This window comes from Mustelus asterias, chromosome 11 (assembly GCF_964213995.1).
Source record: "Mustelus asterias chromosome 11, sMusAst1.hap1.1, whole genome shotgun sequence".
Classification (NCBI taxonomy): domain Eukaryota; kingdom Metazoa; phylum Chordata; class Chondrichthyes; order Carcharhiniformes; family Triakidae; genus Mustelus; species Mustelus asterias.
Window position 1 is genome coordinate 89,796,915 of NC_135811.1, and position 23,198 is coordinate 89,820,112.

At 44.3% G+C, this 23,198-nt stretch overlaps 1 protein-coding gene across 1 annotated transcript; it reads right to left on the minus strand.

The window, feature by feature from the left end:
- Window positions 1–1,856: 1,856 nt before the first annotated feature.
- Window positions 1,857–21,276, minus strand: g6pc3 (glucose-6-phosphatase catalytic subunit 3). Its single transcript, XM_078223939.1, has 6 exons — window positions 20,804–21,276; window positions 15,668–15,777; window positions 11,554–11,644; window positions 9,725–9,843; window positions 7,550–7,691; window positions 1,857–4,089 (listed from the first exon to the last, which is right to left on the minus strand). The coding sequence occupies exons 1-6, from the start codon at window positions 21,019–21,021 to the stop codon at window positions 3,726–3,728; spliced, it is 1,044 nt and encodes a 347-aa protein (XP_078080065.1). The 5' UTR covers window positions 21,022–21,276; the 3' UTR covers window positions 1,857–3,725.
- Between the last annotated feature and the right edge of the window lie 1,922 nt (window positions 21,277–23,198).

The following is a 23,198-nucleotide window of genomic DNA, read 5'->3' on the forward strand; positions in this document are numbered from 1 at the left end:
AATTCTGGCCTAGCCAGTGACATCCACATCCCATGAACGGATATAACAAAAATACCCCAGCAAGAAAATGAAATAACTGGTTAAAAAGAAAATCTTATGACAATATTGAAAGGACTAGAAATATATGGCATTTTTTAATGGTTGTCATAATTGTGAATTACATTTAATTTGGAGAAATTTAAATCTGTTTTTGTATTACATTAGCACAAAATGTTCAGTGCAACAGGATCACATGACAGGACCTATACTGCTACCAATTTACCTACTGTGGATTGCAGCCAAATTGACTTATTCAGTATATAGTAAATACAACTGTGGAGATTAATAAAATAATTAATGTTAAATGGATTATGAAAATCCATTTCAAAGGCAGATATAGGTGTTCACCAAGTCACCATAGAATCCTACAGTGCAGAAGGAGGCCATTCAGCCCATCGAGTCTGCACCAACGACAATCCCACCCAGGCCCTACTCCACAACTCCATGCATTTACCCTAGCTCGTCCTCTGTCACTGAGGGGCAATTTAGCACGGCCAATGCACCTAACTGCACAGCTTTGGACTGTGGGAGGAAACCGGAGCACCCAGAGGACACGGGGAGAATGCGCAAACTCCACACAGACCAGTGACCCAAGCCAGGAATCGAATCCTGATCCCTGGCTCTGTGAGGCAGCAGTGCTAACCACTGTGCCACCATGCCGTTCTCTTCATTATACACCATCCTTTATGCTCTGATCCTTCAGAGCTGTTCTTTACTTTGATTTACGTAGAGTCATAGAGGTTTACAGCATGGAAACTTGTCTATGCCGCCCTAAGCTAGTCCAACTGCCCGCATTTGGCCCACATCCCTCTATACTCATCTTATCCATGTAACTGTCTAAACGCTTGTTAAAAGACAAAATTGTACCCACCTCTACTACTACCTCTGGCAGCTTGTTCCAGACACTCACCACCCTGTGTGTGAAAGAATTGCTCCTCTGGACCCTTTTGTATCTCTCCCCTTTCACCTTAAACCTATGCCCTCGAGTTTTAGACTCCCCTACCTTTGGGAAAATATATTGACTATCTAGCTGATCTATGCCCCCCATTATTTTATAGACCTCTATACGATCGCTCCTCAGCCTCCTACGCTCCAGAGAAAAAAGTCCCAGTCTATCCAGCCTCTCCTTATAAGTCAAACCATCAAGTCCCAGTAGCATCCTAGTAAATCTTTTCTGCACTCTTTCTAGTTTAATAATATCCTTTCTATAATAGGGATTTATAATAGGATTTGCTGGTTCAACAATTTAAGTTTTAAGACAAAAGAAAACAGTTTGAGAAAGCCCCATCTTATTTTATCTGAACGTATACCGAAGATTTCCCTACTGAAATATTATCCCTCAGGACATAGTATCAAGACATTTCTGAACACTTTAATTTTTTCCTGTGTTTTTTAATGACACTGAAGTATCACATTGAAATTATATTTAAAGACATTGATGTGATTGATTGAGATATAGCTTAGTGTCACAACACAATGGAAATATATGAATATGTACCCATGATGTACCCACATTTTCGGTTTTATGGTCTGAGTTATGCCTTATGTGAGGCAGCTGCCTCATAATTTAAAAGTTGATTATCTAAATAATTCTTGCGTAACCCCAGTTCAGCAGCATTAGCAGAAACATGAGGTGGTCTCTGGCCTGTGGTCAGTAAAACAAAATGGGCCATAGAGAGAGAAAAAAATCTAATTGCATTCACCCATTCACTAAATTTTAAAACTGTATACAGCACACTAAAAGACATTCCTTCAACCTTACCAACTCCAATGCAAAATACAGCCTGGAAGAACACCCTTGGAAATAACTTAGAAACTGTACTTAAACACTTTTATTTCATAACACAGCAATCTTTCCACATTGAAACAGAAGCCAACTAATGTTACGTCGGAGCTGTTGTCAACATTTTACTTGTAATAATGGCACATTGAATGTTCCACTGCAAAGCTGTTCAGATTTACTAATTCAATGAGTTTATTGTGTTTGTTTTTGAAAAACCCCTCACAGTAAGGATGAATTCCTTGCAATGAAATGAGCGTTAGAATCAGAGCGACTTATTAAATTAAAAAAGAATCCATAACACAGGGAGGTATAGATCTGGACTCTTGCAGCAGTATTTCTTTCTGCATGTACAATTAGAGTAAATTACAGACATTAAGGAACAGAACAACAGTGATGTAACATTAAAGAGTCAATGGCTGAAATAAGGCATATTGCTGCCGAGGTAAAACTTTAACTGAAACTTTTGTTCCCTATACCTGTCAAACATCACTAAATGATCAGCATAGTATGCCCGAGAGTGCATATTCAGTTTCATTACAGTCCCAGCACAAAGGGTACCGTATTAGGAACTGGAGATGATCATGGCTAATCTCAATCCATCTACCTGGTTGCGTACCCCTTAATACCCGACATCTAACAAAAATGAGGACACAAACACAATACTGGCCAGAATTCTACCACCCTGCCCGCCATGAGAATCAGAGCAGGCGAGGGATGGACCACAGGGATTTTACGGTTTCGGGACGAGCGTAAAATCCCACTCAATCTGCCCTCTAAGTTACAAAATAGAAAAAACATTTTATATATAATTTTATTAACAACTAACACGTTTATTTTAGGTGTGAACTTCCAACTGTCTCTTTGCTAACCAGATTAAATTGGCAACAGAAACAACAACTTGAATTTAATAGTATCCTTAATATAATAAAATATGCCAAGGTGTTTCACCCAAGAAAGAGATTGGACAGTAGTTGGTCGAAGAGTGTTCATCAGAGTCATAATAAAAAGCTCTGTTTTTTGGCGTGGGGTGGGCTTCAGGGAGGAGTCATCATTGGCCTTCTTCAGCTATCCAGTGGTGAGGCCCCAGCCATGACCTACACCTCATGGAGAAGTGCCCAGGCCGGTGCCGCTGTCATTGAGTTCCAGAACTTGGGTCTTAAACCTGCAGTTGCAAACCTGCCATTTTGCACAGTGTGTTAGAACATCAACTGACTACACTTAAAACAGTCAATCTGCTGAAGTCCTGCGGCAGGCAACAGGGCTGCAGCAAAAAAAGTGGCTTGAAAACAACTTTCGCTGCCAATAAAGTGTATGTAACGGAAAAAAAAGTGTGACCACAACAAAATGAAGCTAGAGCAGCTGGCAACAATCACTATTCAAACATGGTGTGGAGTTGCCGGTATTGGACTGGGGTGGACACAGTGAGAAGTCTCACAACACCAGGTTAATGTCCAACAGGTTTATTTGGAGTCATGAGCTTTTGGAGCGCTGCTCCTTCCTCAGGTGAATCAATTCAAACAACCACTGTAGCAAGATAGTGGGAGGAATGGTCCAGTAATTCCAATGTTCCTGTAGCACACAGTTTACACATAGCAGGTGTATCTGTCTCTGTGTACCCACATTATATGGAGCATAGGAAATCTGATACACTGTAAAGAGGGCAAAACATCTTTATTTTGAGGGGTTAAATGGAGATTCTGAGCTATGGGATAGACAGCTGCTATTTTGCAATGTCTTGCCTCTGAACAGGAAGCATTATTACAATTACCATCTGATTTCAAAGCTGTTTGACCCATCAAGTTACCACTTAAACTGTGGAAGGTGGGAGGTGTCAACTGCAACAGAATGCTGTGCTTGCAGGACACAGTGAAACTATTTTTAAATAGAAGTACCATCATTGATGCTACTGCTGTTTCTGAGACTGCTGAGTGACAAACATGGAGTGCACTAGCCAGGGGATAACAGCAATGACCAGGACAGGGACAAATGCATTCTTCAAGTAAAAGAGAAGATAAAACAGAAGGCTGGAGTGTCCTGACAGTGGAATTCGATCCATTATCTCAATGATGAGGACGGACAGCACTATGCAGACGGTTTTCAGCTTCCCGGTCATTCTCCATCCCTGCGTGCTGGCATACATTGGCGAGGAGAGCGCCAGGCCGAGTCCTAGGAGTGCCCCTGTATCCCTGCTTAGTGAGGAAAAGGGTGCCGTATCCAGTCGAATCCATTCAGGTCTGGCACACCACTTTTTAGCAAGCTGAATCGTCCTAGAGAATGCAAACGTGAATTAGTTCCAAGGACGCTTGTGACTTTAAATACAGCCTCACAAGTGCTACAATTTTGGCTGCCAACTTTCGCAGAGTCACTCCCTCTGTCATTGCAAACAAAAGTATTCACAGCAAATTAAATTAAAACACGTTTCTATTAAACTACCCTTCCTGTTATACTCCCAGATTGAATGAAGCAATGTTCAGGAGTTAAATCTTTAATACATGGTGACAATCCTATTTGCTTGACAATGCTGACTTATTAACTGTGCAGATGTGTAGATTTGTCAAGAGGGAAATCAGTCTAATCATCCACTCTGCCTGCCTGGTAGTTCTGATTAGCTTGGCATCAAACCACATGATAAGAATTTTTAATTGTGTTACAAAACAGTGAGCCGGATTTTCCAGTCCTTCCCACCGGTGGGATCTTCCTGTCCTGCTGAAGGTGACCTCCACCCCTCCCCCTCCTTCCCAGCTGTGGCGGGTTCCCCGGGGACAGGGGAGCCATACGAAACACCATAGATATTGGCAGGACTGGAAAATCTTGCCAGCAATAAATGGTGAGCCATCGTCAGTGCTGGAAAATCCCATCCAGTACTTTTTGACCATTTAAATGAAGGTGATTGGCTATTTTTCTGCTCCTGCTCCACCCCCTTCTTCTTTGGATCAACTGGACGGAAGATTTCTGGAAGCGAAAAGGTTTGTGAAGGATCGTGACCAGCAGTTAGAAAATGTATTAGTGGCATTCTAGGTATAACTTCCATCAATCAAATTGCTTGGGATCAATTCATCACATTGCTGCACAATAATAAATCACTAATTGAGTTTGACAGCTTGACCTGCTGTTCAATAATTAAACAAATAAGAGTTCATAGAAATCATAGAAACCCTACAGTACAGAAAGAGGCCATTCGGCCCATCGAGTCTGCACCGACCACAATCCCACCCAGGCCCTACCCCCATATCCCTACATATTTTACCCACTAATCCCTCTAATCTACGCGTCCCAGGACACTAAGGGGCAATTTTAGCATGGCCAATCAACCTAACCCGCACATCTTTGGACTGTGGGAGGAAACCGGAGCACCCGGAGGAAACCCACGCAGACACGAGGAGAATGTGCAAACTCCACACAGACAGTGACCCAAGCCGGGAATCGAACCCAGGTCCCTGGAGCTGTGAAGCAGCAGTGCTAACCACTGTGCTACCGTGCCGCCCAGTTGTGTGGCTATATACAATAGTTCATCAAATCCTGCAGGTGGTATTCGGTTTCTGGCTGAATGCTTTGCAACACAGTTTGTGTGCAATAAGTTATTATAAATAATTCAGCAAACCTGCTCAATGGCTGAAAATTTAATTTAATAAACTTATGTTGCAGCAATAAACCTTTCAGGCTCAATTCACCTGTTCGCTGCTAGGTTTGGGTCAAATTCTTCCTTAGATACATTGGCTGGAATTTTCCTGTCCCGCCCGCCACGGGGATCGGAGCGGGCGAGGGGCGGACAATGGAAAGGTCAATTGGCTTCGGGCAGGATTTTACGGTTTCAGGATGAGCGAGACTGTAAAATGCCACCGTTATCTATGAGCTGCTGGTCATATGGGGCATGAAATGATTAATTGGGACTGACCCGAGGCTCCTGCTTTAGGGACTGATGTCATTGTTTTGTGAGGGTCAGCAGGTACCTGGGAACAGCACCACCTGGAGGTTCCCCTCCAAGTCACTCACCATCTTTACTTGGAAATATATCACCATTCCTTCACTGGGTCACAGTCCTGGAACTTTGTAAAGTTTATTCATTCGTCACAAGTAGACGTACATTCACACTGTAATGAAGTTTGTGAGAAAATCCCCATGCCACACTTTGGCACCTGTTCGGGTACACTGAGGGAGAATTTAGCATGGCCGAAGCCAATTGACCTTCCCATTGTCCGCCCCTCGCCTGCTCCGATTCCCGTGGAATTTTCCCTAAATTTGGCACTGGCCAGGAGCGGGCAGGAAAGGTGGTGTTGAAGCCACTGGCACCAATGGAGGCTCTCTCTGCCATATCGTTCCGGACTTCTGCTCAGAAACCTCAAGGGGCAGGTCCCACGGTGTTACGTTGGCAGGCAACTTAGTTTTTTGAAGAAAAAACAGAAAAATGCTGGAAAATCTCAGCAGGTCTGACAGCGTCTGTGGAGAGCGAATAGAGCCAACATTTCGAGTCTAGATGATCCTTAGTCAGAGCTGGGAGAACAGGGAGTCAGCAGAGATTTATACAATGAGGTTAGGAAGGGGTAGCGGAATGGGACAAAGGGAATGTAAATGGGGATACAGAAGGCTGAGGTGGTGCTAAAAGTGTCCATTAAGTGATCAGAATGCGTGAATGGCAAATCTCTGCTCTTTTTCCCCTCAGCTCGAACGAAGGGTCATCTAAACTCGAAACGTTGGCTCGATTCTCTCTCCACAGATGCTGGAAAACCTGCTGAGATTTTCCAGCATTTTCCTGTTTTTGTTTCAGATTCCAGCATCTGCAGTATTTTGCTTTTATCTTGGTTTTTTGAAGACCAGAGCACCATTTTTAGAGGCCACACCAGTGCACATTAGTCCACCAGGAGCTCCCCCACCCCACATGCAATCACCATCCCTAGTACTACACCCTGGCACTTCACAGGGAATGGGCATTGCCAATGGGCAAGATTAGAGGACAGTGCCCAGGCACGATCCTCTCCCCACCCTGCTCCCCCCACCCCCCCTCTCCCCGAGCGAAAACTCACCTGAGCTTTTCTAGGAGGTCTGCTTGTCAGGTGCACGCCTTGGGAGACCAGTTGGGTTTCATACTGGTCTGCCCTCGCACCGACGTGAATACACCTTCATACGGGATGGCGGATGGGGGGGGGCACGTTGGCACAGTGGTTAGCATTGTTGCCTCACTGCGCCAGGGACCCAGGTTCGATTCCCGGCTTGGGTCAATGTCTGTGTGAAGTTTGCACATTCTCCCCGTATGCGTGGGTTTCCTCTGGGTGCTCCGGTTTCCTCCCACAGTCCAAAGATGTGCGGGTTAGGTTGATTGGCCATGCTAAAATTAACCCTAGTGTCAGGGGGATTAGCAAGATAAATATGGAGGGGTTAAAGGAATAGGGTCTGGGTGGGATAGTGGTCGTGCAGACTCAATGGGCCAAATGGCTTCCTTCTGCACTAAGTATTCTATGATGATCAACACTGGGAACCGCGTCAAGTCGCTGGTGGGGGAGGGGACAATAGCGTCATGCTTTTACGTTGGTGTGCAGCGCGATTTGGACATTTTGTGAGGTTTTCCTTTCCCGCAACTGAACCCGCCCGACAAAATCAGGACAGGGAAAACTCCGGCCTTTGTGTTTGCCTTAAACACATTCGAATCTTTCGCAACATAGATAAACAGATCTCAGTTATCACAGGCGATAGTGGACAGGAAGGGAAAGTGTTGAAATTTCTAAGACTTACCAGGAGACATTGACACCAATGAAATACAATCCCCAATATAAGCACACGGCACTTAACAGCAAACCAACTGAAGTGGTAACGTAATGGATGAGTTTGAAATTCTCTGGCTCATATCTGCTCAGCAGAAAGCCAAGTACAACCCCTGAAATTCCAAAAGAGGTTGATTAATGACTATAGATTTTTTTTATACACAAAAGGTTAGGAGTGTTTACACTCAATAAAGTTTAACAGACAATCTTTAACTAGTTGAGTCACTGACTGAATATGACTAGGCATGTTAAGACACCATTGAACTCCACCAGAGGAATGGGAAATGGGTTCTCAGAATTTCCCCTTACCCATTATCTTGGAGAGTTTACAAACATGACCAAAGAGTTTTACTACTTGAAAGGAAAAAAAAAATTATGGAAAAGCCAACCCACTGGCAGGCAATTTTGGATGGATACTGAAGCTTGTCGTCCACATTCCCTCTGCTGTAGATAGTTAATGAATCAGGAGGGATCGCAAGAGAAATGGGAGCCCAAACTTTCATTTGGAGATTATGCATGTATGTTTTACAATGAATTCCTCCAGTTTTCAGTGTGTTCGTTTCTACTTTGCAATGAAAGGTTTATTAACCTTTTGGAGGAGATGGTGGCATCGTGGTAACTTCACTGAACTAATATTTCAGAAACCCAGACTAATGCTTTGCGGACATGGGTTCAAATCTCACTAATGGTAGCTGGTAGGTGACATCAGTGATAGTGAAATTATTGGAGAAGATTCTTAGAGATAGGATCGATACACATTTGGAACTGAATGGTCTTGTTAGCAACAAACAGCATGGTTTTGTACGAGGGAGGTCATGTCTGACTAATTTAATGGAGTTTTTTGAGGAGGTGGCAAAAATGATTGATGAGGGAAGGGCTGTGGATGTTGTCTACATGGACTTTAGTAAGGCATTTGACAAGATCACTCATGGCAGTCTGGTGCAAAAAATTAAATCTCATGGGATCGGGGTGAACTAAACTAAACAGAGGTGACAGCAATGCGGTTGACTCTCAACTGCCCTCCAAGGGCAACTAGGAATGGGCAATAAATGTTGGCCAGCCAGCGACGCCCATGTCCCATGAATGAATAAAAAAAAGAATTAGCTAGACGGAGGAGCAGCACTCCGAAAGTTCGTGATACCAAATAAACCTGCTGGACTTTAACCTGGTGTTGTGAGACTTCTCAATTTGTGACAGAATGAAAAAAAAACCACTTTTCTAGTTTGAACAGATGGGGCACTGTCTCACCTGGTAAATTTTGCACGTCCTCCAAAAGGTCTTCACCTTCCCAAGGTTAGTATCTGAGCTCTTCAATTCAGGTAGTAAACATTTTGATCTATACTTGTTATACCAACACCACACATCCATTACAATCATAGAATCCCTGCAGTGAAGAAGGAGGCCATTCAGCCCATCGAACCTGCACTGACAACAATCCCACCCAGGCCTTATCCCCGTAACTCTGTGTATTTACACTGCTAACCCTCCCACTGACACTAAGGGGCAATTTAGCACGGCCAATCAACCTAACCCGCACAACTTTGGAGTGTGGGAAGAAACCGGAGCACCCGGAGGAAATCCACGCAGGCACGAGGAGAATGTGCAAACTCCACACAGTCACTCAAGGCTGGAATTGAATGTGTGTCGCTGGCGCTGTGAGGCAGCAGTGCTAATCACTGTGCCACCGTGCTGCGAACGCTCGAGACATTGTGTCCAGCTGCACTAAATATTTCCTCCTGAAAACATTGCCTTGAAGAAAATAGAAATATCCATTTGAATTCATTTAGAAGGAAAAAAAATCATAAAATATACTGTTGGACTAGGTGAGCTATTATATATAGATGGAAGTTGCGACTAATATCCTGCGAGTGACAAGATGCAAGTTTACATTTACATCCTATCTTGGTGAAGGCACTGGCAGAGGCACTGATATCAATAGCTGTCGTGTAGCTGGTTCTGGTAAACACTGGCAACTGTTTAGGACAGACTGGTTTGCCATAATGCAAGTGGTATGGACAAATATGTCAAGGCCAGTGAATAAGGAGGGTGTTTCAAATTAAAGCTTAATGCAATTATCAGCTACTTTAACTACAGAGTCTCCCAGCCACCCACTGGATCATCGAACGTTTGTGATTGAAGCTCTGACCTGTTACAATTCCAGCAAGCACTTGATGGGGAAAATGAGCCAAAATGAATATTCTGGAGATGCCGATTCCCAGTAGCAACACGATGTACAGCATCACGGGAACATTCTTTGCCAGTGAGCTTAAAATACATGAAAAAATTGATGTTAGTAATCACATATTATAAACTGTTAAAATTTACAAAGTTTGTTTGGCAAATTTTGGGAAATGGAAAACTCTTACTGATGGCATCCATCAAGCCTCCCAAGGTTAAGTACAGTTTTGGGAGATGCAGAGTGAAAATCCAGCTTCTGTTCCCAAAAACATAGCCCAACCCCAATCACTGCCGACCCCTAAGCAGATAGTTCAGTCATGTCGATTTACAGTGACTGACAGGTGACACTTGCCAAAGGTACGCGAGCTTTGAGGTCGGGCGAGGACGGAATCAGCTTGCTTACTATGTCTTCCGTGATCAGATAGCCTGCTGATGCTCAGGTTTACACAAGACTGCGTAACAGGGTGAGACAATGGAGAGCAACCGATGCCCGTAGAATCATCAAATGAGAACTAGCTCGTTCAGAAGCAGACAAGAAAATTGGCAGTGTGAGAGGGGGAGTGTTAGCAGGATGCAAGCCAGTTGGTGATGCAGAAACCAAGACACGGAGGGCTGAATTTTACTATTCCACCCGCCACGGGAATTTTAGTGCGTGGGACACGGATCATGCAAAGGTCCGTTGACCTCGGGCGGGATTTTCCGGCCTTGTGGCGAGGGCGGTCGGAAAATCCCGCCCTGAGCTTTTCTTTATTGGGAGAATTTATCGACTTTGTTCCATCTCTCAGCCATTCTCTCACACACCAAGAGCCCTATTTTACCATTTTGATTCTAAGTGCTGGACGGACTTGATCCAACTTTTAGACCCGTTCCCAAGTGCCCCCATACGCACTCTGCCTGAAGAACCGTCAGCGATTCAGAATCCCGCTGCACAAGCCTGTGGGTGGGGCTTGATGTGCCCAAAATCCTGCAGCTCCGATCGGCACCTCCCACTGCGCATGCGCAGAAAAAACATAATAGAATGCTGCTCCCCTGCCACGTCGCTCCGGAGCTGGATAATGCCTCCCCCTGGCCCCCACAGACATTGTCCCACCCCCACTACATTACTGACCCCGTTATCCCCCCACCCCCTCCGCCACCCAGACCGATTGCAGGCCCCTTCCCCCTTCCCCCCACTGATCACATGCAGATTGGCAGTGGACCCTCTTCCCCCCCACTGATCTCAGACAGAGTGGCAGTGGACCCCCCCTTTCCCCCCACTGATCTCAAGCAGAGAGCCGTTGGACACTCGGCACTTACCTCCTCACTAACTGGAGCGCCTGGATTGGACTTTTGTGGAGCGTGTCTCTTTCGCGCTGAATCTGGATGGGCGAACGCGGTGGCAAAGGGGGAAGTGCCGGTAAGGCTGAGCGTGTAGTCCATTAAGTCAATTTAAGTGCATGCAAATGCATTTAAATGGCCGTCGCACCCATTTCGGACGTGGTCCCGATCGCGGCCATTTTCGGGCCTTGGTAAAGGGGGAACCGGCGCGGAGGTGGGCGCAGATCGTGCTACTCGCCTCACGCCCGACTTTATCAAGTTTTCGCGCCGAAAAACGGGCGCAACTTGATGGCATAATCGGGGCCCCAATTCATTGATACTCAAAGAATTTAATTAAACAATGCCCTTCACCTGGGTATCCTAACAATATAATTAATATGCCATTAGCAGGGAGTACATGTGTATATTTATGCAACCCGCGTTTCAATGGTGGATGATGAAGTGATCATTTTGGTGTTTATCAGTTCGATCAACACAAACCTTCTGGTGTGGTTGTAAATGAATGCAGAAAGCTTGGTCATCATAACCCACCAGGCTGCACCTGTGATCATAGCGTGACCTGAAGGACTGCCTGAAGTAACAGAAACACAGCAGGAAAATCAGTACTTTATCACCAAGTCACAATGAACAGCTTAACATCAAGAGTTATATAAGCGGTTGAATCCGAGTTGTCCTCATGAGGCAATGGATAGGTGCACACTGTGGTAACTAACTCCTGCACACCGGGACTTAATTGTTGAAATGTTTATTTATGAGAGAGTATCGTGTGAATCACTATGATTGTGAATATTTGACAGTAGCAACATGGATACAAAATTAGCTAAACATAGGAAGCAGTGAGTAACGGTGGATGGATATTTTTCGGGCTGGAGAAAGGTTTGCAGTGGTGTTCCCCAGGGGACCCCAGGGTATTGGGACCTTTGCTTTTATTAATGATCTAAATCTTGATATACAAGTTTGCGCATGACACAAAATTTGGAAATATTGCAAACTGTGAAGAGGAAAGTGTAGAACCTCAGAAGGATGTAGACACGCTGGTGGAGTGGGCAGATAGGTGGCAGATTAAGTTCAATGTGGAGAAGTGTGAGGCAATGCATTTTGGTAGAAGAACAAGGAGAGACGATACAAAATAAGAGGCAGAATTCTTAAAAGGGAGCAGGAGTGGAGGGTATATGTGCAGAGGTCATTGAAGATGGTAGGACAGGTGAAGAGAGCAGTTAATAAAGCATATAATATTCTGGGCTTTATTAATTGGGGCAGAGAGTACAAGAGCAAGAGGTTCTGCTAAACTTATACAAGACAGTAGTTAGACTTCTTGAATATCATGTACAGTTCTGGGTGCCACACTATAGAAGGGACGTGAACGCATTAGAGAGAGTGCAGAAGGGGTTTACAAGAATGGTTGCAGGGATGAGAAACTAGGGATAGATTGGCGAGGTTGGGACTGTTCTCTTTGGAGAGAGGAAGGCTAATCTCCTCATGGAAAGAGTAGATAGGGCAAAACCATTCCTCTTCAATCAAGAACAAAGGCGCACAGATTTAAAGTGATTTGCAAAAGAAGCAAATGTAATGCGAGAAAAAACATTTTCATACGAGTGGTTCTTTGCTCGTGGACGGCAAAGGCCTTGTTCAGAGGTGAGCGGAAAGCTGGCAGAATCCAGGGGATCAGTGCCAGAGATAGTGAGTTTGACAGGGGGCTGGTAATATTGTGCCCCCGGCAGGTTCACTAGGCAGTAGGATCATGGGGCAGTTCATGTTGCTGCTCGTACAGTGGTAGCAATGAGTGCTTCAAGGGACTCTTTGGTCTTAAGCATGACACAGAGGAACGTTTAGGCCCTTGTAAGAGGGAATTGAGCCTAGGATGCTGGTGGGAGATCAGGAAGGTCAAAGAGTGTTGGAGGGTTGGGGTAGAGATTTAAGAGGGCAACTGGAGAGAGGGACCTTAAAGGGTTAAAGAAAAAGAAGGAAAGAGAAAATGGGAAAGGTGCTCAGATCATGCAGTTGGACATAGGGAAACTCTTGATAATAACAGGCGTATATAGAACTAGGACACAGAGTCTGCACGTTCCCCCCCTGTGTCTGTGTGGGTTTCCTGCCACAGTCTGAAAAACGTGCTGGTTAGATGCATTGGCCATGCTAAATTCTCCTTCAGCGTATCCGAACAGGCACTGGAGTGTGGCAACTAGGGGATTTTCACTAACTTCATTGCAGTGTTAACATAAGCCTACATGTGACAATAAATAAACTTTAAGATGTGGGGGAGGGAGAGGGGAGGGGAGCAAGGAAGTGAGTCCGCAGGCTAATTAAAGCGCATATCACTGGAGGAGGCAATACTAGAGTTATTTCCATAAAGAACCAGGGAAACCAAATTTACTGAATGACTATTATTCATGTAGCTCCCAGATTAAAGAACCTTTATAGATAAGGATCTTAGTGGAACCTGTGAATCGAGTGAGAGGGTAGTTAACTCCATTAGAGGTATAAATTTGGATCTCAGAATTGAAGGTTGGTTTTGAAGTTATTAATTAATATAAATTTCTGTTGAAACATTTAAGGTTTTCCAATGATTCTGGATGTGTAGAATCGATCACTGGGCAGAAAATCAATAGTTTCTACGACTGATCTGAACAAATCCAAGAGCCTGAAGACACAGGACTAGCACTGAACTCCATAATGTTTAGTTTTAAGTTTATTTATTATGGTGATACAGTGGTTAGCATTGCTGTCTGACAGCGCCAGGGACCCGCATTCGATTCCCGGCTTGGGTCACTGTACAAAGTCTGCATGTTCTCCCCGTGTCTGCGTGGGATCCTCCGAGTGCTCTGGTTTCCTCCCACAATCCGAAAGATGTGCTGGTTAGGTGCATTGGCCATGCTAAATTCTCCCTCAGTGTACCTGAACAGGCGCCGGAGTGTGGTGACTAGGAGATTTTCACAGTAACTTCATTGCAGTGTTAATGCAAGCCTACTTGTGACACTAACAAATAAACTTTAAACTTAAAAGAAAAAAGGATCTCAGAATTGATGGTTTGGTTTTGAAGTTGAGAATTAATTAATATACATTTCAGTTGGAACATTCAAAGTTTTCCAATGATGTTAGATGTGTAGAATCGATCACTGGGCAGAAAAATCAACAGTTTCTGCTACGTCCAAGAGCCTGGGGCACAGGACCAACACTGAACTCCACAATGTTAAAATGTTAGATTTAAATGGGGGGGGGGGGGGGGGTGGTGGTGGTGTGGGGTGGAGTGGTGGTGGTGATCACTATGAAATTTATCTCACATTGGGTTCAGCCATTAACCTTCGTTCTCATAAACATCTGAATCCTTCAGTACAATAACTTCCTTCAGTGCACCCACATATTCATTATTTTCCTCATTAGCTACTGGTAGCGCTATTGGATATACAAACTATTCTGATTCCCATGGGGGAAACTGTAATCCAAATTAAACCAATTTACTGAATGACACCTGATTATTCCTACAGTTCCCAGATTAAAGAAGCTAACAGCTAAATAAGAGTGCTCCTTGGGCGGAGCCAAGAAGTCTGTGGGGAGAAAGGATGGTTAACCCTCATTTGTTTTAAACTGTGCAATCTTGTGGCTTTGTTCTTTCAGTAAGTAACGAGAATTTCAAATTTTGCTTTACAGGTTGGCAGCTTCCACAGGGAGCTGAACAGGATTTGGCTCTCGAGGCATCCGAATCCCCTGGAGACAGTCTTGATTTGATTTATTATTGTCATACAGTGAAAAGTATTGTTTCTCGTGTGCTATACAGACAAAGCATACCATTCATAGAGAAGGAAAGGAGGAAGCTGTCACCCAAACCGCCCATTCCTACAAAACCTCTTTAGCTGGATTCGTGGTCGTTGATGGCACAGATTTCCCACAAGACTCCTTTATCTGACTCCCCAAATAAACTTTTTTTTAAACCCTCGGTGTGACTCCGTCTCTGCATTTGGGTCCTGCCCACCATTTTCAAGAAGAAATTTCAAAAAGATTTTAGGAAGAAATTAGATAGAGCTCGTGATTTCAAGAAGAAATTAGATGTAGCTCTTGGGGCTAAAGGGATCAAGGGATCTTGGGGTGGGGGGGGGGCAGGGGGGAGAGGCAGCATCAGGAGACTGAATTTCATGATCAGCTATGATCAAAATGAATGGCGGAGCAAGTTCGAAGGGCTGATTGGCCTACTCCTGCTTCTTGTTTCTACTTTCAAAGGTCTCTGGAGTTGGCCCGACGCTGCTCAAATCCAGCCCAGACTGTCCAACTGAATACTGATCTACTGGAATTGTATCCTGGAATTAAATGTCTTGAAAATTACCTACTGTGCAAGAGGATGGCTAATTTTCAGCTTTGAATTGCTACTCATCAATTAAAAATTTGATTTGAAAGTGGCCGATTCAAGTTTGTTCAGCTTTGGTACGGTTAACAAAATAATTTGAAAGCAGACTTTTGACAGGAGAGAAAAGTGCCTCGGAAATCGAAGGAAAGAAAATATAATCTAGAAATTTAGGTGTCTATCTAAGTGACCGATTTGATGGAAAATGCAGATGAAACAGCCAGACGGTGTCTAGAATCCACGTAGCAGTGAACAAACCTGGGCCAGTTTCACAGGAGGAGTAAAACTGCTTCAACTTGGGCATCTGCTGCTCGCTATAGACCCCCGATTCGTGAATCCACCAAAATGGACGTTCGCCAAACAGCAACCTATTAGAAATATAAGAGACACTCAGATTTGATCAGCAAAAGTGTGATTTTTGATAGATTTTGAGTAAAACATTTTTAGGTTAGCCAGATGTTCTCAAGTGTTCAAAGCAAGCCACTAAAACACATGTACAACTTCTGTTTGTCTGATACAGTGGAGTGGAGATTCTGCTGAGAGTGCAATCGATGACCCCAGCAAAATTTAGCCCCCATTGCAAACACGTCCCCTTACACCCAGCTCCCCTTAAGGATTCCGTTTAAACTTATAAGTTAATGTATTTATTAGTCACAGGTAGGCTTACATTCACAAAGCAATGAAGTTACTGTGAAAATCCCCTAGTTGCCACACTCCGGCACCTGTTCGGGTACAATGAGGGAGAATTTAGCATTACCAATTCACCTGCACGTCTTTCGGATTGTGGGAGGAAACCGGAGCACCCGGAGGAAACCCACGCAGACTTGGGGAGAATGTGCAAACTCCGCACAGACAGTGACCCAAGCCGGGGATTGAACCCGGGTCCCTGGCGCTGTGAGGCAGCAGTGCTAACCCCTGTGCCACCGTGCTGCCTGGCGAACGGAACAATATATGCTGAGATACAGTGCAATTGAGCAGTTTTATAAAGTATGTTTTTTAATCATTTGCTTTAAAAGTATTTCTTGATGTATTTTAAGAATGGTAACTTGATAAAATTTGATTAAGTAATTAGCTTCTGAGGCAGCACGGTAGCACAGTCGTTAGCACTGCTGCCTCAAGGCTCCAGGGACCTGGGTTCGATTCCGGCCTTGGATTTTGCATGTGGAGTTTTCCCGTTCTCCCCATGTCTGCGTGGCTTTCCTCGGGATCCTCTGATTTCCTCCCACAGTCCAAAAATGTGCGGGTTAGGTTAGGTTAGGTTGAAAAATGCTACGTTTTCCCTGTCTATCCAAATATGTGCAGGTTAAGGGATTGGCGAGTTAAATGTGTGTGGTTACGGGGTTAGAGCCTGGGTGGGATGCTATGTTAGAGAGTTGGTAGGTTGAATAGCCTCCTTCTGCACTGAGGTGATTCTACGAAAATGGATTGTCACAAAAATGTATTGCATTACATTAATACAGTGTGCAATAACCGGAATGATACCTTGACTCCAAGGGTTAAATTAGGAGAGATTATGTAAACTAGGATCGTATTTCCTGGAATTTAGATGATTGTGGGGTGATTTGATGGAAGTTTTAAGGCATTAAGGGGAACAGATGGGGTACACACACACACACAAACCATTTCCACTGGTTGGGACATCCTGGCCTCGGGGGAGGGTATTGCCGAAAAATTAGAGCCAGAGTTTTCAGAAATGAAATTAGGAAACATTTGAACTCAATGAGTGGTACAAGTTTGGAACTCTCTGGCAATTGATGCCGAATCAATAGTTAACTGTAAATCTGATAATGATGAACATAAGTCTATCCAAACTATTGAGGGATATAGGGCAAGGGTGGGTATTAAGATTTAGACTGCAGATCAGAAAGATTTCATTGAATGGCAGAACAGGCTCAGGGGCTAAGTAAGTTTCCAAACACATGCCAACGGGACTTACTACATGATTTATTGTCAGTCGTTTGCGGTTTCCCAGAGCAGCATTGTTCAAACCAACCATTAGCTCCCACAGTATCATTCTGGTTGAGATCAGCCACATTGCACACACCGGCAATCAAACTTTGGGAGCCTCCTGGCCTATTCTGCTTAGTTCTCCACTGGATTGATGTTACAAGAATAGTTGAAACTCCACATAAGATTTAAAGAGTAAAAGCCAACTGTCCACTGGGAATGATTTTAGTTCCATTAATCATCTAGAACAATGTTAAACTGAAACTTGAGTGAGAACGCTCCCATGTCATTCTGCAGGTTTCTTTTCAAGCAACGTAGCGTTCCATAAATTAAAAATCGGAAAACTGAGACACCACAAAGACCCGGATGCCTGAAATTGTAGGGTTGTCAATCCAAGGATTGTCTTGGAGTCTCCAGGAATTGTAAATGAATCTTCAGGTAAAAAAGCTCAGGGGCATTGTGAAAACCATCTTTCGATGCCATTGTTTGATATAAAAATGTTGTTGGCGAGAAAGAAAGGACTGTCAGTTTAAAAAAAAACACCCAATCAGATAATAAAGAGACAAAGTTTGCTTTCCAATTTGCATGGACGTGCTGGGCAATCAATGGAGACAACTTCAAATTAGGACAACGAGAGAGAGATAAGGAAGTCAAGTGATGAAACCTCCAGGAATACAACCAGCCTGAATTGGTGACCCCACAGTGGGGCAAAGTGAGAGGCCTCGGCATACAAGTACACAGGTTCCCTAAAGGCAGCAGTTCAAGTAGACAAGATTGTCAAGAAGGCATATGGAATGCTCTCCTTCATTGGCTGCGGTATAGATTTTAAAAGTAAGGATACAATGTTGGAATTGTATAAAACACCGGTGAGGCCACAACTGGAGTATTGTGTGTCATCATATTACAGGAAGGACAGAATTGTTCTCGAGAGAGTACAGAGGAGGTTTACAAGAATGTTGTCTGGCCTAGAAAAGTGTAGCTATGAGGAGAGATTGGATAGGTTGGGGTTATTTTCTTTGGAATAAGGAAGGCTGAGGGGTGACTTGATAGAGGTGCACAAAATTGGGTGTGGGTGGCACGTTGGCACAGTGGTTCGCACTGCTGCCTCACACCACCAGGGATCTGGGTTTGATTCCCAGCTTGGGTCATTGTCCGTGTGGAGTTTGCATTCTCCCCGTGTCTGCGTGGGTTTCCTCCCACAGTCTGAAAGACGAGCTGGTTAGGTGCATTGACCCGAATAGGCACCAGAATGTGGCGACTAGGAGGTTTTCACAGTAACTTCATTGCAGTGTTAATGTAAGCGTACTTGTGACTAATAAACTTTAAAATTATGAGGGGAAGGGATAGCGTAGACAGGATAAAATTGTTTCCCTTGGTGGAGAATTCTAGAACCAGGGGTCATAGATTCAAGATAAGTAGGTATAAAGACGACATGAGGAAGAACTTTTTTTTTTACACAAAGGGCGGGGGTGTCTGGAATTCGCTGCCCGAGTTGGTGGTGGAGGCAGAGACCCTAAACTTTTTTTAAAAAGTACCTGGATCTGCACCTTAAGAGCTGTAAGCTATTAGGGCTATGGGCTGGGTGCAAGAAGATGGGATATGAAAGGGCACCTGGATGTTCTGGCATGGAGAAGATGGACCGAATGGTCTCCTTCTGTGCTGTAACTTTTCTATGACTCTATGACACTTTGCACATAGAAAAATATAATCACAAACCACAGGTTGTTTTTTTAGCTTTTAAGTTTAGCAATCTAAAGTGCACTGATCTCTTATTTTTCTATTTCATCCTTCTTGGTCCTGCAGCATAAGATCTCGATTTAAAAAAAAAGTTTTATATTTTTACCAGTACACATGTATTTATCCAATGCTTTTCATTGTGAAGTATGAAAGGCTTTGCATCTTTTGAAATGAGGTGTCTTGTGGTGGCCATTTTGCAATGTTCCACGAAGAACCAGGAGGGATTGATGAGCTGTCAATGTGTTGGTCACGGAGAGAGGGAAGATTACCGCAGGGAGCCAGAACTCTCTAATCAGACACTGCAAAGGCATCTTCAGCACCCAACAGAACAATGGAGCAAATGCCAACAGCAAGCCCTGGCAGCGGTAACTTGTTGTTGGTTCTGTGTCTTAACTTTATCAGTATCAGAGAAATGGTGGGTCACAGAACCAATTATTTGCATATTATCCATAAAACCATTTCTGATGATGGATTCAGGATGGTGGGGAAGGAAAACGGAGGGAAGGAAGTTTGATTTATTATTGTCACATGGGCGGCACAGTGGTTAGCACTGCTGCCCTCTTTTTAGGTCAAACCAAAAAAATAAACTCAGATTAAGTCAGGACAAAGTAAAAACGGGCAGCTCCCCAAAAGGAGGGGGAAACAGCCCAAACAGAAATCAAAGTACAAAGGAAACTTAAAAACATCAAATTAAAATGTGATTGTCAGGGTCAATAACGCACCCCAACCCCTGACTTGGCATGACTGTCTGTGCAAGAGTCTGCACATTCTCCCCGTGTCTGCATGGGTTTCCTCCAGGTGTTCCGGTTTCCTCCCACACTCCAAAGATGTGCAGGTTAGGTTGATTGGCCATGCTAAATTGCCCAATGCGTCCCGGGGATGTGTAGGTTAGAGGGATAAGCAATTAGCAGAGTAAAATGTGTGGGGATAGGGCCTGGGGTGGGATTGTTGTCAGTGCAGACTCGATGGGCCAAATGGCCTCCTTCTGCACTGTAGGGTTTCTATGTATTAGAATACACAGTGAAAAGTATTGTTTCTTGTGCGCTACACCATGCACAGAGCAAAGGAGAGCAAAGCATACCGTTCGTAGAGAAGGAAAGGAGAGCAAAGCATACCGTTCATAGAGAAGGAAAGGAGAGCAAAGCATACCGTTCATAGAGAAGGAAAGGAGAGCAAAGCATACCGTTCATAGAGAAGGAAAGGAGAGCAAAGCATACCGTTCATAGAGAAGGAAAGGAGAGCAAAGCATACCGTTCATAGAGAAGGAAAGGAGAGCAAAGCATACCGTTCATAGAGAAGGAAAGGAGAGCAAAGCATACCGTTCATAGAGAAGGAAAGGAGAGCAAAGCATACCGTTCATAGAAAGGAAAGGAGAGCAAAGCATACCGTTCATAGAGAAGGAAAGGAGAGCAAAGCATACCGTTCATAGAGAAGGAAAGGAGAGCAAAGCATACCGTTCATAGAGAAGGAAAGGAGAGCAAAGCATACCGTTCATAGAGAAGGAAAGAAAAGCAAAGCATACCGTTCATAGAGAAGGAAAGAAAAGCAAAGCATACCGTTCATAGAGAAGGAAAGAAAAGCAAAGCATACCGTTCATAGAGAAGGAAAGGAGAGGGTGCAGAATGTAGTGTTACAGTCAACTAGCTTGATGAAAAAGGGAACAAGACAACAAACTGGGCTCAGGAAGGAAAGGTCCAGGCACTAACTCACCATTTAAAAGTTAAATTTAACCATTCGGTGAGTGCAGCGATCCACAAAACCGAAATCCCGACCTTTCTGCTGAGGAAGAAGGAGAGGGGGAAATAAATAAAGAAGGAGGCTCTGGGGTCGCCGATCCAAGTGAGCCAGAGTAAAGCCTTCTCGTGGCCTCCCAGTGTTTGCTGCAAAGTCTCAGCGAGCCGGGTACCCTGGGTATAAAGCAGCTCCATCGCTGACTGAATGGCCACAAAGTGAATTGTAACGTCGCCCAGCGGCTGCCAGTGTAACCCAAGCAGAGAGAGGGAGGTCGCTCACACTCACTGCCCTGGCTTACACTGCGGCCATCGTCAGGATCAATGACTCAAACACTTCTGGCTTCACTCCTTTTCCTTCCTGTCCTGGACAGCAAACCAAACAGGACAAACCTCATCCCTCCGTACGGCGTTCACAGTCAGAGCACGAAGCTGTGGAACCGCTTGAAGTTCAAGCCATTGACACAGAAGTCGCTGTTGTGAGCGATTCTCCGATGACACCCAACAGTGAGGAGCTGGCCGGCGGGTTGCTGGATGTAGCCAGGATCTAAATCAGGCCAAGTAGCGATGACCTGGCTGATAAAATATCCTGCAAACACTCCAAGGCAAATTACTCCAGCGCGGTTCGCATGAATAATGATCACGGGAATGAGTGAAGGATAGTCAGTGCCTGTGGATCATATCCTAGTAAGAAGTCTCACAACACCAGGTTAAAGTCCAACAGGTTTATTTGGTAGCAAATACCATAAGCATATCCTAGCCAAGAGTCAACAGCTTCAGGAGAAAAGAAAACCAGAGAATATTGATGTATAAAACTGGACAAAAATAAAAAAATATGCATTATGTTTTATAAATATGCAGCATTGAGGCCAGCTGTAGGTCTCCCAAATGGCATTTTGATTGTAATCAGCTAACACTGCACAAACCAGTTTTTGATTTGATTAGATTTATTATTGTCACATGTATTAACATTAAGTGAAAAGTATTGTTTCTTGTGCGCTATACAGACAAAGCATACCGTACATAGAGAAGGAAATTAGAGAGTGCAGAATGTAGTGTTACAGTCATAGTCATAGTGTTACAGTGTAGAGAAAGATTAACTTAATATGAGATAGGTCCATTCAAAAGTCTGATGGCAGCAGGGAAGAAGCCGTTCTTGAGTCGGTTGGTACGTAACCTCAGACTTTTATATCTTTTTCCCAATGGAAGAAGGTGGAAGAGAGAATGTCCGGGTGCGTGGCGCCCTTGATTATGCTGGCTGCTCTTCTGAGGCAGCGGGAAGTGTAAACAGTGTCAATGGATGGGAGGCTGGTTTGCGTGATGGACTGGGTTTCGTTCACAACCATTTGTAGTTTCTTGCGGTCTTGGTCAGAGCAGGAGCCATACCAAGCTGTGATACAACCAGAAAGAAAGTGACCTCTCTCTAAAGATCCCAAAAGCAGATGGCATTGAGTGAAAGCCTAGCTGTACCCAGTCATATGACCTTACCTGTCATTCAACCTAAGTGAGTGCCTCTCTGCAATATCCCAGCGGAAACACAAAGCAACAAACCCTGCATTAGTTCAGATCAAAACAAACACTGCACCAATTAAGATCAATTATGTTGCTGCAGTAACAATACGGTGCTGCTGGATCCAGACAGAACGGCTCCGGTAAAATGCGAGGGACTAGCAAAACATTCAGCACAGAAACATGACGAAAATACATTTTTTAAAGGCACAATATCATCACATAGGACAATTTAGGGTTTGGATAAGTGGGATAGGGTTGCAGAAATTTGGGGATACTGAAGGTGGTTTTATGATGAGGAAGCTTTGGGGAGTAGATTGGGAGCTACAGGGACCTGGGGTATGCAATTTCATGAATGAGGGGGCATATGTTTGGGGAGTTGGCATGGGATTGTTAGAAGATTTTAGGAGAAGTGGCAGGGTAGACATGGAGGCCTGGATTTTACCATCCCACCTGCCACAGGAATTGGAGCGGGCAAGCGGCGGACCATGGAAAGGTTCGTTTGCCTCAGGTGAGATTTTACGGTTTTGGGACGAGTGAGGCTGTAAATTCCTGCCCTGAATGTTCAATTAGCTCTGATGAGGGACCTGGCATTTGGCAGGACTTGCAAGAGGATGCTGGAATGATATTAAGTGAGGAGGCACTGGGATTGGGGGGAATGGGGAAATATTGAACTCTGAAATCAGAGTGTGCTACAAATGAGGTGTGAAGCATTGCTATAGAAATAGGTGAAGCATAGGAATAGCAAGAACGAGTTCCAAAGCCTGAGAACAGTATGTTGGGATGCAGCAGGTAAGAGTCGTGTTTTCCAAGTTTTCGTAGTGCTGCAAGAGTAGTGTTTGATTCTGGAAATATTGGGTAGGTGT

Excerpts from the sequence above, each read along its gene's own strand:
- g6pc3 (XM_078223939.1), bottom strand. The coding sequence starts at position 21,021 with ATGGAGCTGCTTTATACCCAGGGTACCCGGCTCGCTGAGACTTTGCAG. Across the intron at positions 7,692-9,724 it reads GCTTGCTGGAATTGTAACAG|GGGTTGTACTTGGCTTTCTG; the intron begins GTCAGAGCTTCA and ends TTGGAATTTCAG. Across the intron at positions 4,090-7,549 it reads ATTGGTGTCAATGTCTCCTG|GACGATTCAGCTTGCTAAAA; the intron begins GTAAGTCTTAGA and ends TGCATTCTCTAG.